At 35.7% G+C, this 14,795-nt stretch overlaps 1 protein-coding gene across 3 annotated transcripts in view; it reads right to left on the bottom strand.

Annotated features, from left to right (window-relative positions):
• Positions 1–14,795, bottom strand: part of LOC136026275 (ras-related protein Ral-a-like) — an 89,375-nt gene that overhangs the window by 31,710 nt on the left and 42,870 nt on the right. For all 3 annotated transcript variants that reach the window (XM_065702665.1, XM_065702663.1, XM_065702664.1), the window contains exon 3: positions 11,387–11,595. In XM_065702665.1, coding sequence (XP_065558737.1) covers positions 11,387–11,595 — 209 coding nt within the window. The remainder of the gene's footprint in view (positions 1–11,386; positions 11,596–14,795) is intronic.

The following is a 14,795-nucleotide window of genomic DNA, read 5'->3' on the forward strand; positions in this document are numbered from 1 at the left end:
TCGTCGTGAGCACCTGTACTAATCTCTAATTTCTGAAACCTTATGTTTGTGTGACAACTAAGACCGTATTCAGGAAAGGGGTTAGGGGGTTTGAACCTCCCTTCGAAAAATGTTTTCCCCGACCCGTAAAAACATAATAAAATGCAAAAAAGAATATTTTGATGTGTTTTAAAGTCTTTGTGTATCCCCCCCCCCGCGAACAAAATCATGGATACGGCCGTGGTGACTACACTGGCAAATAATTCTAAATAGCCGTATTTAGCTAACCAGTTTTTTTTATTTTTTTATACAAGGCAATCTCACAACTTATTGCATATTATTTGTTGTTAGATGTGCAATAAATATATTTTTGCCATAATACAAGGCTAAATCCAAAGGGGGTGGGGGGTACTGAGCATGAGCCCTTCTCCCGAAAGGCTCAAGCGTTTTTGCAAGCGTTTTTTTTTTTTTAAATTGTGAAACCCCTCCGAAAAAGTAGCCGACCCGAACAAAAAAAAAAAAACCGATACGCCCTTGCCCTAGTAACTGACCACAACAAAGGAAGACACAAAAATGAGTAGTGTTGCGATTTGATTTTGGCTGGTGAACACCTGTACTAATTTCTTATTTTTACATTTCTGTTGCTTTTCCTTGATGTAGACACTCCCGCATCTTCCTCCAATTTTCTCCCGCATCTCTATTCTATCCAATTTTTCTTGGAGTAACATATTAATCTAATATGTTACTTAAATTAAATAATTCATCGTAATTAACATATACAACCAATTGCTCTCTAATTGTGATTACTTTTCCATCATTATTAGATACGCTTTTCAAAGACGCGGGTTCCTCGAAATAGTGAATATAGGTTTACTCGCATCAGCTCCTTAGAATAGGAGAACTTTTGTTATGTGTTTTTCATTTTATTATTTAGTATAAATATTTTTTGTTACATGTTTCTTTTCTATGGCTCGTTTTCTTTTTAGGAGAGCACGTGTTTTTGTTATTTTATTACACAGCAGCAACTTTTCTCATCCGAAGGGCTTTAAATGGTTCTTTTACACTACACCCACAGAACCTTTCAGATTAACATGTGTTAGGGCTTTACGTTACATTTTGGAATCTTAGGGAGGAAATATTTTCCATAAAATAGTTAGTGCTAGGTAGGCTTAAGCTCTTCTAAGAGTTTAACGTTACATAAGTTTATGTTACGTCAAGGAAAAGCCAATGCAGCAGCCAAAAGAAAAGAATTTAGACGATAATTATGACAGTTTTATGGATGTCTACGTTAGCCTAGCGTGAAATGCCTTGTTCGAGTGTGAAAAGTTATGCTTAACGTTTTTGGACCACTTAGCAGAGAAAATTTTGATGTAGTTTGAAATCAATTAAAACCCTTCAACTCCCGAGTTGATTTTGGGCTTCTGAAGCAGACAAGAGTTACTCATAAACAAGACTAATCTAACCCAAGTCTGTCTAACTTATATTATAACTTAGAATCAAGTCTGAAACACAATGAAAGTTTTCGAACAAAATGATGAACCATTCCTAAATCGCAAATGCATACTTGTCATGGATCACGTTCTAAAGTGAACGTGCTTAAATGAGGGGCTACCAATCTACACCACCTGATATAGACCTAAAAGCCCCACTTGTTCGACCATACCTAGCACACTTCACAGTTCTACCACACAGCATCATATTGCACTATGCACACATTTCCACAACACGAGATACACACCAGGCGTACACTGTTTTGTGAAGAATTCCAGTGATCCCAGTATGTAGAGATTACTGTTATAGGGGGGAGGGGTGAGCAAATATACTAGGGAAAACTGTCCCTCTCCCTAGCTTTTGAAATCTAACTTTTGTTTTCATTAAAAATCTGCAAAAACCATGTACACCCCACCCTTTCCCTCTAAATTCATGTGGGTTAGCAAAGCTGTAGGGGTTTGATTTACAAAAGAAAAATGTATTTTGAGGCTGTACAATCTAATTTTCAGGTTTTTTACGGGCTTTTGCCACTATAAGAGAAGAAAGCAAATAATCTTAAATAGACAACTTCAACAGTTTAATTTTCATTGTTAAAATATGGAAATTATTAGGTGGAAATGAACCGCGTGTAAGAAATCTGTCCTGCACTCTTTTCATTCTTCCCAGAATAGAGCCACAAAAGAACGTTTCGTCTTCCTCGACTAAAACCGTTCGACTGACCTCCATTCTCATGGACTTAATTGCTATAAAAAAAACCCTTAAAATTCAGCTAACTCACCATACCAGGGAACTCCACCGCTATGTACCCAGACTCTATTTACACTGCTTTTATCACGCAAGTAATCCTCATTGCTACCTTACTCTTTATGGTGGTTTAGCCTCCCTAAACGGGCTCCCTAAATCGAAAGCCATCCAAAAATCATTTTTCTGCCGATTCACTTTGGAATCTATCCCAATTGATATATCTCCCTCCTTTTCTTTTAAAATAATAAGTAAGAATCTGCTTAAAGTACCAAGGACGTCAAAAAAAAAATACTGTCTACTCCTGGACCCATCTTAGATATATTCCATACCTGAAAACCGCGATTTTCTTTTTCTTTTTTTTTTTACCATGAAGTTTTTAACGCACTATGAAATTTTGTTGGTGTTGCCGCGTTGAAGCATGAAAATAAATGACCAAAACAAATCAATTAAAATTTGAGACCATATTTTGTCCACAAAAATGCTAACATTAATAACCTGTTGACTCCCAAAAGCAACGGCACCTTCGGAAGAAAGCTATACCTTCTTAGCTGTTTATTGTTATGTATTTTCAGCTTTTTTGCAGTATATTATTTTTTATTTAGAGTCCGCTACTACTATAAACTGCATAACTGTATATGGAGGTCTTTTTTATTTGGGATTGAATTTTCGCTTTCTCCTTATTTTTGAAAATTAGATTTTCCACTACTAGTTTAAGCTTCTAAGTTCTAAGTTTCCAAACAGAATATTTAAATTTCATTTTCACTGGGCTTGATATTTTAATTTATTAGAGCTCTTAACCCTTGCTCCTTGGTTTTGATTATACATTTTTTTTTTTCTCGTGATCAAAGGTAGTTTTCGCAGTTTTCTCTATTTCTGATTAATTTTTAGTGTGTGTTTCATTTATTAGTGTATTTTGTTGTAATCTAATATATAGTCTCTGTTTTCACCTCTTTGTTAGCGCAGTGGTTATTGCAGTAATTTTTATTTTAACACTTTCAAAAAGAGACATTTTTCAAAAAAAAAACTCACACGCCTGACCGATAGCCAGCATAGCACAGTTGCCGATCTCCTGATTTTCTGCCTTCGACCGGGCATGCTATGCGCGGTAAGAGAAGCCCTAAGACGAGCAGAAACAAAGTCAAATAATAATTTAGTTAAAACGAGCAGGAATTACTGTCAATGAATAAATGAAACCCAAAATGGACAGAAATTACCATAAATAGTCAATTCAAACTTAAAACAAACCGAAATTACCGAATAGCAAATAAGTAGCCTATATACGTTTAAGTGTTATGTGGATGTATCGTATTAAAATCTAAGGATATATTGTGCTAAAGCTAATATACAACAGTTCATGGAACACTTTATTACCAGATTAAATGAAAAAAAAAACAAGTTTTTTTAACTGAAAGTAAGGAGCGACATTAAGACTGAAAACGAACGGAAATTAGTCCGTACATACAAGGGGCTACTCCCTCCTCAGCGCCCTGCTCTTTAAACTAAAGTTTGACTCTTTTTCTCAACTCTACTTTTTAAAATAGTAAAAAAACTTTAGCGTAAAGAGCAGGGTGCTGAGGAGGAAGTAGCCCCTTTGAGAAAAAAATCGCAAAGAGCGAGGGATTGCGGAGGGGACAACCCATTTCATATACGGAGTAATTTCTGTTGAACCCCTGAATCACAAAGGCCGTAGAATTAAAAATTAAAAATTAAGGCCGTAGATGCTTAGGAGGAAGTAGCCCCTTTTATGTACAGAGTAATTTCTGTTCGTTTTAAGTTTTAATGTCGCTTCTTACTTTCAGTTAAATAAACTTTTTTTTTATTTAATTTCTGAACGTTTTTGAATCAATGCATGTTTTAGTTTTGGCTCTCCGCAAATGAATAATTAAAACGAAATTAGCATATTATTTTTTTTTTTTTGGCTAAATAGCTTTCTTATTGTTTTGACCGGACGATTTCGAGAAAAAAATCGCAAAGAGCGAGGGATCGCAGAGGGGACAACCCATTTCATATACGGGGTAATTTCTTTGTGACCCCTGAATCACAAAGACCGTAGAATTAATAGTTACAATTACTAAAAATACTTAAGTGTAAAGAGCGAGGTATTAGGAGGAGGTGAACCCCTCATATGCGTAAAAATTTCTGTTCGTTTTAAGTTTAATGCCGCTCCTTACTTTTAGTTGAGAAAACTTTTTCATATCTATTTTTTCGTTGTTTTAAAATAATGTTAGAAAATCCTGCGCCCCCTTCATGGAAATTCTCTTCCCCCATGACAAATTCCTCCGTGGAAAGATCCTCCAAAGTAACCACCTCCCCTCAGCCCCCCCCCACTAAAAAAAACTGAAAACGTCTGTACACTTCACAATAACCATTACTATATGTAAACACTGGTCAAAGTTTGTAACTTGCAACCCCTCCCATGGGGACTGTGGGGGAGTGAGTCGTCTCCAAAGACATAGTTATACGTTTTTCGACTATGCTGAATAAAATGGCTATCTCAGAATTTTGATCCGATGACTTTGGGAAACTTCTACAGTACGGTTCTCTGATACACTGAATCTGATGGTGCGATTTTCGATGGGATTCTATGACTTTTAGGGGGTGTTTACCCCTATTTTCTAAAATGAGGCAAATTTTCTCAGGCTCGTAACTTTTGATGGGTAAGACTAAGCAAGATGAGATTAATATATTTGTAATATATTTGAAATCATCATGAAAATCCAATTCTTTTGATGTAACTATTTGTATAAAAATTCCGTTTTTTAAAGTTTCAGTTACTATTGAGCCGGGTCGTTCTTTACTACAGTTCGTTACCACGAACTCTTTGATATTCTACAACAATCTTTCTCCTCTCATCAAGGCCGTATCCAGAAGGGGGGTACCGAGTTTGAAACCCTCTCCCAGAAATGTTCGTCCGACTGGTGAATAAAAAACGCATATACATATAAAACAAAATTTTGATGCGGTTTGTAAAGTTGTTACTGTGTATCACCCCCTCCCGAAAAAAAACCGCCTGAACAAAAACCCTGGATACGGTCTTATCTGTGACTTTAAAAAAAGGTTATATTATAAACAACAAAATTACAGAGTTGAGAAAATATTTCGTACAATAAATTCAATTTCTAACAAGCCAGAAATCGCCAAACTTGGCAACACGCATGAATGGTGTAAAAATATGATTTACAGTGAGGGCATTAAAAAAAGACGATTGAACAATAATCGGGGAAGAACTTAGCCAAGAAAGATGCGTAAACAAAATTTGTTGATTTATTTATATAATTACAATCTTTGAATAAGTTAAATTGCACTGACAAAACAAACCAAATTATATTTCATTATATTTTTCGATGATTCCAGTACAAAAAGAGGATATAAGATCTAAAATAGAAATACAAGGAGCCGGGTGTTTGACCCCTCCCCCCGGAAAAGCCTTCACACTCCCCCTGGATAGTTCCGGATGTTCATTAGAAGGAAAATTGAAAGTTCCACGCCCATGTTTAAGCCAGAGGCAATCCTATGGCACTGCCCCCAAAAGACTTCAATGTAGTAATACTGTTTATTTATTTTTTTTTCCCAGAGGCACTTCATACGGAATAGGTGGTCTATAAACTTCGGAAGAGACTCATTCGATTGTAAATTAAAAGTTCTAGCGCCTTTTTTTAAAATTCAGAAGTGACTGAAGGACAACAAGCCACCCGCCACACTGTTTTTCCTCAAACACATCCGATAAAGATTTTGAGATAGCCATTTTGGTCACAATGGTCCAACGGTCAAATAGCCATGCCTCCTGGTTTGACAACCCCACTTCCAGCCCCCTGGGTAAACGACCCTTGTGTTTCAGCAGTCGTTTTTAAAGAATTTAGACAAAACTCCAACTTCTGCATAAAGATTAAGGTTTAGAGAAGGTAGCGCCCCTTATATACAGAATATTTTTTCACTGTTTTAAGTTTTAATTTTACTCCTTACTTTTAATTGGAAAAGTTGTTTGTTTTTTTTTAATTTAATTTCTGATCATTTTTCAGATTATGCCCAGGCTTAACCTGGATATGGTGTGGGCTACCAGCCCAATAAACACAAGATGCTTATTTTGCTGCTAAAGCCTATGTACTTGTAATTGCAAATTGGTTGGTAACTTCCCGCTTTTTCAGTTCTCTGCTTGATAAGTCAAATATTGGATTGTAAGTAAAATTTTGAAAAAGATTCGATTACTTAGTCAAAATTTTCGATGAACAGTATTTTTGTTAAAAACGTTCTTAATAATAGTTTTACTAAAGAAATTCGGGTGGACAGAGACGGGGGTTTTTGTTCATATGGATAAAGTTCTGTATTATTTATTCTTTTACGTGGCTGAAGCCACTACGACCTCTACAAGAGTGTTCTCTGAGGTTTAAATCCATTGTATACGTATGTTTAAATACATCTAACATCTTGCATGGGAAAAGAGGAAAATAACCGTTTAAGCTTGTTGAAAACAAAGCTTCTGGTACTACTTGTTATCCTCAACTACGACCTCCACAATAGTGTTCTCTGAGGTTTAAATCCATTGTATACGTATGTTTAAATACATCTAACATTTTGCATGGGAAAAGAGGAAAATAACCGTTTAAACTTGTTGAAAAGAAAGCTTCTGGTACTACTTGTTATCCTCACTCTATCCTCCAAGAATTTCCTGGTAAGGCTCATGATGTCCAGCCTCGCCTTTCCCCCCTCTTTTTCGGTAGGCACTTGGGGTCAACATTTAAACTACATAGAAAAAAATTGTAGCAATGACAGTGACGCTATTACCACACACACACACCCACCCCACGATACCAATAATAAAGGTGTAGACCAAAATTATTCCCGGGAATCAAAAGCGATTAGATATCGATTTCTAGCCCCCCCCCTCGCCCAGAACTTATTTCAAATTTATATTGCGATTCAAAAAAGTTAGATTATTTGGTCACTAAAATGCACTCATTTTTGTCTGTTAATAACTTTAGTTTATCAGTTGTGAGTTTGTCTCACAATTCAGAATATTACAATTTTTTTCTTTTTTTATTACGTGTTTCTATCTTTTTATTTTCTTGTACGTGTTAACTTTTTTTTTCAATAAAGGTTTCCGAATCTGAAGTTGACGTTTCTGAACTTTCATTAATAACTAGATAATTTTTTTTTCCAATGATCACCCGTTGGTAAGTTACACATACTTCGTTTTTTCTAATTTTTCCGAATTACTCCCCCCCCAACTCCACCAAAGAGAGCAGATACGGTCCGGTTATGTCAGTCACTTATCTTGGACTTATGCTTATTCTTCCCACCAAGTTTCATCCTAATCCCTCCCGATCCCCCCCCCAATGACACTGGATTCGGTCGGGATTTAAAATAAGATATCCGAGTTACGAGATCCTTCTAAATATGAAATTTCATAAAGATCCGATAAAGATTTCTTCGTAAGTTACAAATACCTCTTTTTTTCAATGTTTTAGAATTAACCCTCCTCCCCCCCAACTCCCCCAAAGAGAGCAGATCTGTTCCGGTTATGTCAATCACGTATCTAGGACTTGTGCTTATTTTTCTCACTAAGTTTCATCCCGATACCCCCACTCTAAGCGTTTTCCACAATTTTAGGTCCCCCCCGCAACTCCCCCTAATGTCACCGGATCCAGTCGGGATTTAAAATAGGAGCTCTAAGACGCGATTTCCTTCCAAACATCAAGTTTCATTAAGATCTGATTACTCCTTCGTAAGTTAAAAATACCTCATTCTTTCTAATTTTTCAGAATTAACCCCCCCCCCCCAACTCCCCCTAAGAGAGCGGATCCGTTCCAGTTATGTCAATCACGTATCTAGGACTTGTGATTATTTTTCCCACCAAGTTCCATCCGGTCCCTCGGCTCTAAGCGTTTTCCAAGATTTTAGGCTCTCCCTTAACTCCCCCCAATGTCAACAGATACGGTCGGGATTTAAAATAAGAGCTCTGAGACACTATATTCTTCGAAACATCAAACTTCAATTAGATCCGATGGCTCCTTCATAAGTTATTAAATAAAAAAACAAGTTTTTTTAACGGAAAGTAAGGAGCGACATTAAAACTTAAAACGAACAGGAATTGCTTCGTATATGAAAGGGGCTGCTTCCTCATCAACGCCCCGTCCCTTTACGCTAAAGTTTGACTCTTTCTCTTAACTCTACTTTTTAAAACAGCAAAAAACTTTAGCGTAAAGAGCGGGGAGTTGATGAGGAAGCAGCCCCTTTCATATACGAAGCAATTTCTGTTCGTTTTAAGTTGTAATGTCGCTCCTTACTTACCGGTAAAAAAACTTGTTTTTTCCTTTAATTTCTGAACGTTTTTGAATCAATGCATGTTTTGATTTTGGCTCTCCGCAGATGAACAATTAAAACAAAATTTGCATATTTATTTTTTTGGCTAATTGGCTTTCTCATAGTTTTCATCGAATGATTTTGAGAAAAAAAGGAGCGGGGGAGAAGGCCAAGTTGCCCTTCGATTTTTTTGGTTACTTAAACAGGCAACTAGAACTTTTAATTTTTCACGAATGTTCTTATTAGTAAAAGATATACGTAACTTAAAAATTAGCTTACGTAACGAACTTCTGTATTCTTATGTTTTATTACGTATATGAAGGGGCTCACCTCCTCATCAGTATCTCGCTCTTTACATTAAAGCTTAAATTTTGTCCCAATTTCTTAAGAATAACCCCTGAATCACAAAAGCCGTAGAATAAATAGTATGACATTACTAAAAATACTTTAGCGTAAAGAGCAAGGTATTACGAGGAGGTGAGCCCATCAAATGCGTAATAATTTCTGTTCGTTTTAAGTTTTAATACTTCTCCTTACTTTCAGTTACAAAAACTTTTTCATACTTAATTTTTCATTGTTTTTTTTTTAAATAATGCTGGAAAATCCTGCGTTCCCTTCATGAAACTTTTCTTCCCCCAAGACAAATTCCTCGATGGTAAGTTCCCCCAACATATCCCACTCTTCTCAACCCCTTCCCCCAACCGAAAAGTCCCCCTGAAAACGTCTGTACGCTTCCAAATAACCATTACTATATGTAAGCACTGGTCAAAGTTTGTAACTTGTAGCCCCTCCCACGGGGACTGTGGGGGAGTAAGTCGTCCCCAAAGACATAGTTATAAGGTTTTTCGACTACGCTGAATAAAATGGCTATCCAAAAATTTTGATCCGTTGACTTTGGGAAAATAATTAGCGTGGGAGGGGGCCTAGGTGCCCTCCAATTTTTTTGGTCGCTTAAAAATGGCACTAGAACTTTTCATTTCCGTTAGAATGAGCCCTTTCGCAATATTCTAAGACTACTTGGTCGATACGATCACCCCTGGAAAAAAAAACAAAACAAAAAAAAACAAACAAACAAATAAACACGCATCCGTGATCTCCCTTCTGGCAAAAAATACAAAATGCCACATTTTTGTAGACAGGAGCTTGAAACTTCTACAATAAGGTTATCTGATACGCTGAACCTGGTGGTGTGATTTTCGTTGAGGTTCTATGACCTTTAGGGGATGTTTCCCCCTATTTTCTAAAATAAGGCAAATTTTTCTCAGGCTCGTAACTTTTGATGGGTAAGACTGAACTTGATGAAACTTATATATCTAAAATCAGAATTAAAATGCGATTCTTTTGATGTAGCTATTGGTATCAAAATTCCATTTTTTAGAGTTTTGGTTACTATTGAGCCGGATCACTCCTTACTACAGTTCGTTACCACGAACTGTTTGAAAAATAACTCATTTTTCAGAATTAACGCTCTCCCCAACTCCCCCAAAGAGAGTGGATCCGTTCCGGTTACGTCAATCACGTATCTAGGACTTGTGCTTATTTTACCCACCAAGTTTCATCCCGATCCCTCCACTCTAAGCGTTTTCCAAGATTTTAGGTTTCCCCACCCCAACTCCCCCCAATGTCACCTGATCCAGTCAGGATTTAAAATAAGAGCTCTGAGACACGATATCCTTCCCAAAATCAAATTTCATTAAGATCTGATCACCCGTTCGTAAGTTAAAAATACCTCCTTTTTCTAATTTTTCGATTTAACCATCCCCCCACTCCCCCCTCCCAGATGGTCGAATCGGGGAAACGACAATTTCTAATTTAATCTGGTCTAGTTCCTAATACGCTTGCCAAATTTCATCGTCCTAGCTTACCTGGAAGTGCCTTAAGTAGCAAAACCGGGACAGACAGACCGACAGAATTTGCGATCGCTATATGTTACTTGGTTAATACCAAGTGATATAAATAGCTGTCTTTCTTTTCACTGAGCAAAATTGTCATCAAACTCATACTAGTGTGACAAAGATTGGTGTAATAAGGGCCATGAGGATTGTGTACCTAATCAAGCTTATCCCTAGAATGAAGCTCATGAATTATAGCTAATGAAGCCAAAATACCCAGAGATCCAATGGTTTTACATTCTACAGCGAATAAATAAACGAAATTAAAGCTGTTTTGCGAAAGATATTAAAAAGCTGTCTTCTTTTCAAAGAGCGGCTCGGTCCCCTGGCACTGATAATAATAGCAATGACGACTCGTGCTTCACTTACTTTCCTTTAAAATATGGAAATAAAAATTTTCTATACATATAAATATCATTTACTTTAAAGAAAATATTAGATTTTCTTTTAAATTAATAATAGTTTTTTTTATCTTACGCACAATTCTCCTTAACCAATAAACTATAATTAAATAAAAATCCGTACATCATAAAAAAATCGATATAAGCAATAACCGAATATAAAAACGTAATAATTGACAATCGAGCGTGAAATCGATAAAAAAAAAGCACTTGGCTGAACTCTTGAGCAGTCAGGTAGCAAAAGTAACAAAACTATCACTCTCAGTGATATAAAACACACATAAAGGAAACTTTTTAGAGAACGGAAATAATTGTCTAACGGAAATAAGAACAGAAACAATAATATATAATAATAAGCCCTACTTACTTTGTCCGAAATGTTCTATTCTCATAAAAAACAATCACTTTTTCTATTATAAACAGTTTCTGCAACCAATGAACTATTTATAATCAATAAAACCGATAATGGTACAAAAATGTTGCTTTATAATCAAACAAACAATCGACATAAGCAATAATTGAACATAAAAACGGTATGATCGATAATCGAACCTGAAATTGAAAAAAACCCGCACTAACCTGAATTCTTGAGTAGCAGCAAAACTATCACTCTCAGTGATAGAAAACACACAGAGGAAGCCTTCTCCAGAACGAAAATAATTGTCTCTAATGGCTGCATAATCTTCTTGTCCTGCCGTGTCAAGGATGTCAATTTGAGCTTCTTCACCGTCTAACATCACCTTTTTACGGTAAGAATCAGCTTTTGTTGGCTCATAGTCTTCAACAAACTGAAAGATAGATAATTAATAAGTTTATCTTAGGTAATTTATTTATTTTACATAATTTATGAATTTATTTTATACATAACTTGTATATAATATATAATTACGACAATAACAAAACTATATAATAAATATAGTAAATTATATATAATTATATAGTTTATATATAAAATGCAATTACATATTATATAAAATCCATACACAATTACGATTGGAATCAACTTTTGTTGGGTTATAGCTATATAATTGATTATTTTACCTAGTATAATTTATTTTATATATAATTTATAATTACGATAGGAATCAGCGGCTCATCAACCCCTACTTTCCTCCCTTGTAAGTTTCATCTTTAACTCATTCTTCAATAAATTGGAAAATACCTAAATGATTTAGTTAATCTTACATGATTTATTTACTTTATATTAAGTGATGAATTTTTTTCACATACTAATTGATTTTTGAAGGCCCCAGAAGTGTTTGGTCCCCAGATGAAGTCAAAGACACATTTTAATTGAATTGGAAGGACCCCTTTAAAAAAACTGAATGATATATGACTTTATAGTCCTCAACAAAAACGAAAGGTAATTGATCAATATATTTCATATCAGTGGCTCATCAACCCCTACTTTACTCCCTTGCAAGTTTCCTCTTTAACTATAGGGCAGGCATGAACGCGGGAATGTTTTCAGGGACAAAGGTAATAATATTTTTTGTTCATATAATTTGAATTGGCAGTTCACAGAAATTCTGGTTAAGCTAAGACTCCTGAAGGCTTCGGACCCCAATTTCCCGGCGTATATACTGATAGAAGTGCGCTATTTCTCATAGCTTTCAGGAAATAATTCCCATTTTCTTCATTTGCAAGTTTTTTCTTGTTCAGTATTACCTATAGTGCATTGAGATTTGAAGAAATGGTTAGTAAAACAGTCCAAAATCATTTTTATAATAATTAATAATTGCTCACCTAAATACGAGAAGTTAAAGCCTTAAATCAAAAATATTGCAATTGGTTGATTCCAAAAAAAAAAATAATCCGTAACAAAATCACTCAATTTCCAAAATTCAAAAACATAGATTCTTATATAAATTGTTCATAAAATATATTAAATGGGGATTATACATAAACATTAGAATAGGAACATTAGAATCTCTCGTATATAGAGAAAGTGTGGTATTTTCTTCCTAATTTAAGGGTCACCCAAAAAGTACATCTTTAACTATAGTACAGGCGCGGACGATGGAATTTTTTAGGGGGTAAAAATCATAATATTTTTTTTTTCATTTGATTTGAATAAGCAGTTCCAAGAAATATAGGTAAATCTAGATTCATTTTTTGGAGGAGTTCCTTAGTCCCCCCCCCCCGCATATATCCTGCAGTAGGGGCACATTTTTTCACAACTTTCGGCAAATATTCTCCATTTTCTTCCTTAGCAGGTCTTTTTCTTGTCGATTATTATCTATAAATACAGCTAAATTTAAGAAAATGGTTGGTAAAACACCTTAAATAATTTTAAATTGTAAGTTGTATTTCGTTGCAGTTTTTTCCTATTTTATTTTGAATAAGTTGTTGAATTGTTTTTTATTTCTGTTTTTTTTTTTTTTTTTTTTTTTTTTTTTTTTTTTTTTTTTTTTTTTTAGTTTTAAGAGTACTATTTTGTGTTGCCATGGCTCTGTGGCTTTTTTGCAATCAATATATATCTATCTATCTATTGAATTAATAATTCATCAGCCTGAATACCAGAAGTTGTAGCCTTAATTTCCGCTAAAACAAAAATAATGTCATTGGACCAATTCCAAAAAATAAGAATAAAAATAACACGATGAAAGTACTCGAACATGATGTATTTATAAGGATGCAGGCATGACAACAGGAAAAAGGACAAACACGACTGAATTAAATTAAAAGAAAAAAAAATTGACAAACGTAATCCACCGCGATTAAGAATTTCCCTAAAATAGAGACAAAGAAACTGATAAGTTTACTTTTAAAAAAAGTAAAAAAAAAAAAAAACAGAATGAGGGATCCATAAAAATATTTGGGGGAGGGGTCTTCCGATCCCCCTTGAGCCTTTTGGATAAGGTCCAAATGTCCTGCGTGCATGCCTACAGAGCTGCCTGCTTAGAGTCAACTAAGTTCTTAAATGTTAATATCGCATACAGCTCAGAACAAGAGCCAATAGCTCAAATGGCAGTTGTGAACTTGTGACGAGGTCGGAAGAGCCAAGAGCTACTTCCCACCAAATTTCATTACGATTTCTCCACTCTAAGCGTTTCTGGTTTCCCCCTCCAACTTCCCCCAATGTCACCAGATCTGGTGGGAATTTACAATAGAAGTTCTGAGTCACGAGGTCCTTCTAAATATCAAATTTCATTAGGATCCAATCACCCATTCGTAAGTTAAAAATACATCATTTTTTCTAGTTTTTCCGAATTAAGTCCACCCCCCCCCCCAACTCCCCCGAAGAGAGCAAATCCAGTCCGGTTAAGTCAATCACGTATCTAGGACTTGTGCTTATCCTTCCCACCAAGTTTTATCCCGATCTCTCCACCCTAAGCGTTTTCCAAAATTGCCGGTCGCCCCTAACTCCCCCCAATGACACTGGATTCGGTCGGGATTTGAAATAAGAGGTCTGATTTATGAGGTCCTTCTAAATATCAAATTTCATTAAGATCTGATCACTCATTCGTAAGCTAAAAATACCTCATCTTTTCTAAATTTTCCAAATTATCCCCCCACACTCTCCCAAAGAAGGCAGAGCCGTTCCGGTTATGTCAATCACATATCTAGGACTTGTGCTTGTTTTTCCCGCCAAGTTTCATCCCGGTCTCTCCACTCTAAACGTTTTCCAAGATTTTGGGTTTCCCCCTCCAACTCCCCCCCAATGTCATTGAATCCGGTCGGGATTCAAATTAAGAACTCTGAGACGCAATATCCTTCTAGATATAAAATTTCATCAAGATCCGATTACCCAATCGTAATTTAAAAATACCTCTAATTTTTACGAATTAACGGTCCCCCCACTCCCCTCCAGATGGTCAAATCGGGGAAACGACTATTTATAATTTAACCTAGTCTGGTCCCTGATATGCTTGCCAAATTTCATCGTCCTAGCTTATCTGGAAGTGCCCAAACTAGCAAAATCGGAACAGACAGACCGACAGAAATTGCGATCGCTATATTTCAATTGGTAAATACCAAGTACCGA

This window comes from Artemia franciscana, chromosome 4, assembly GCF_032884065.1.
Source record: "Artemia franciscana chromosome 4, ASM3288406v1, whole genome shotgun sequence".
In the NCBI taxonomy this organism is placed as follows: domain Eukaryota; kingdom Metazoa; phylum Arthropoda; class Branchiopoda; order Anostraca; family Artemiidae; genus Artemia; species Artemia franciscana.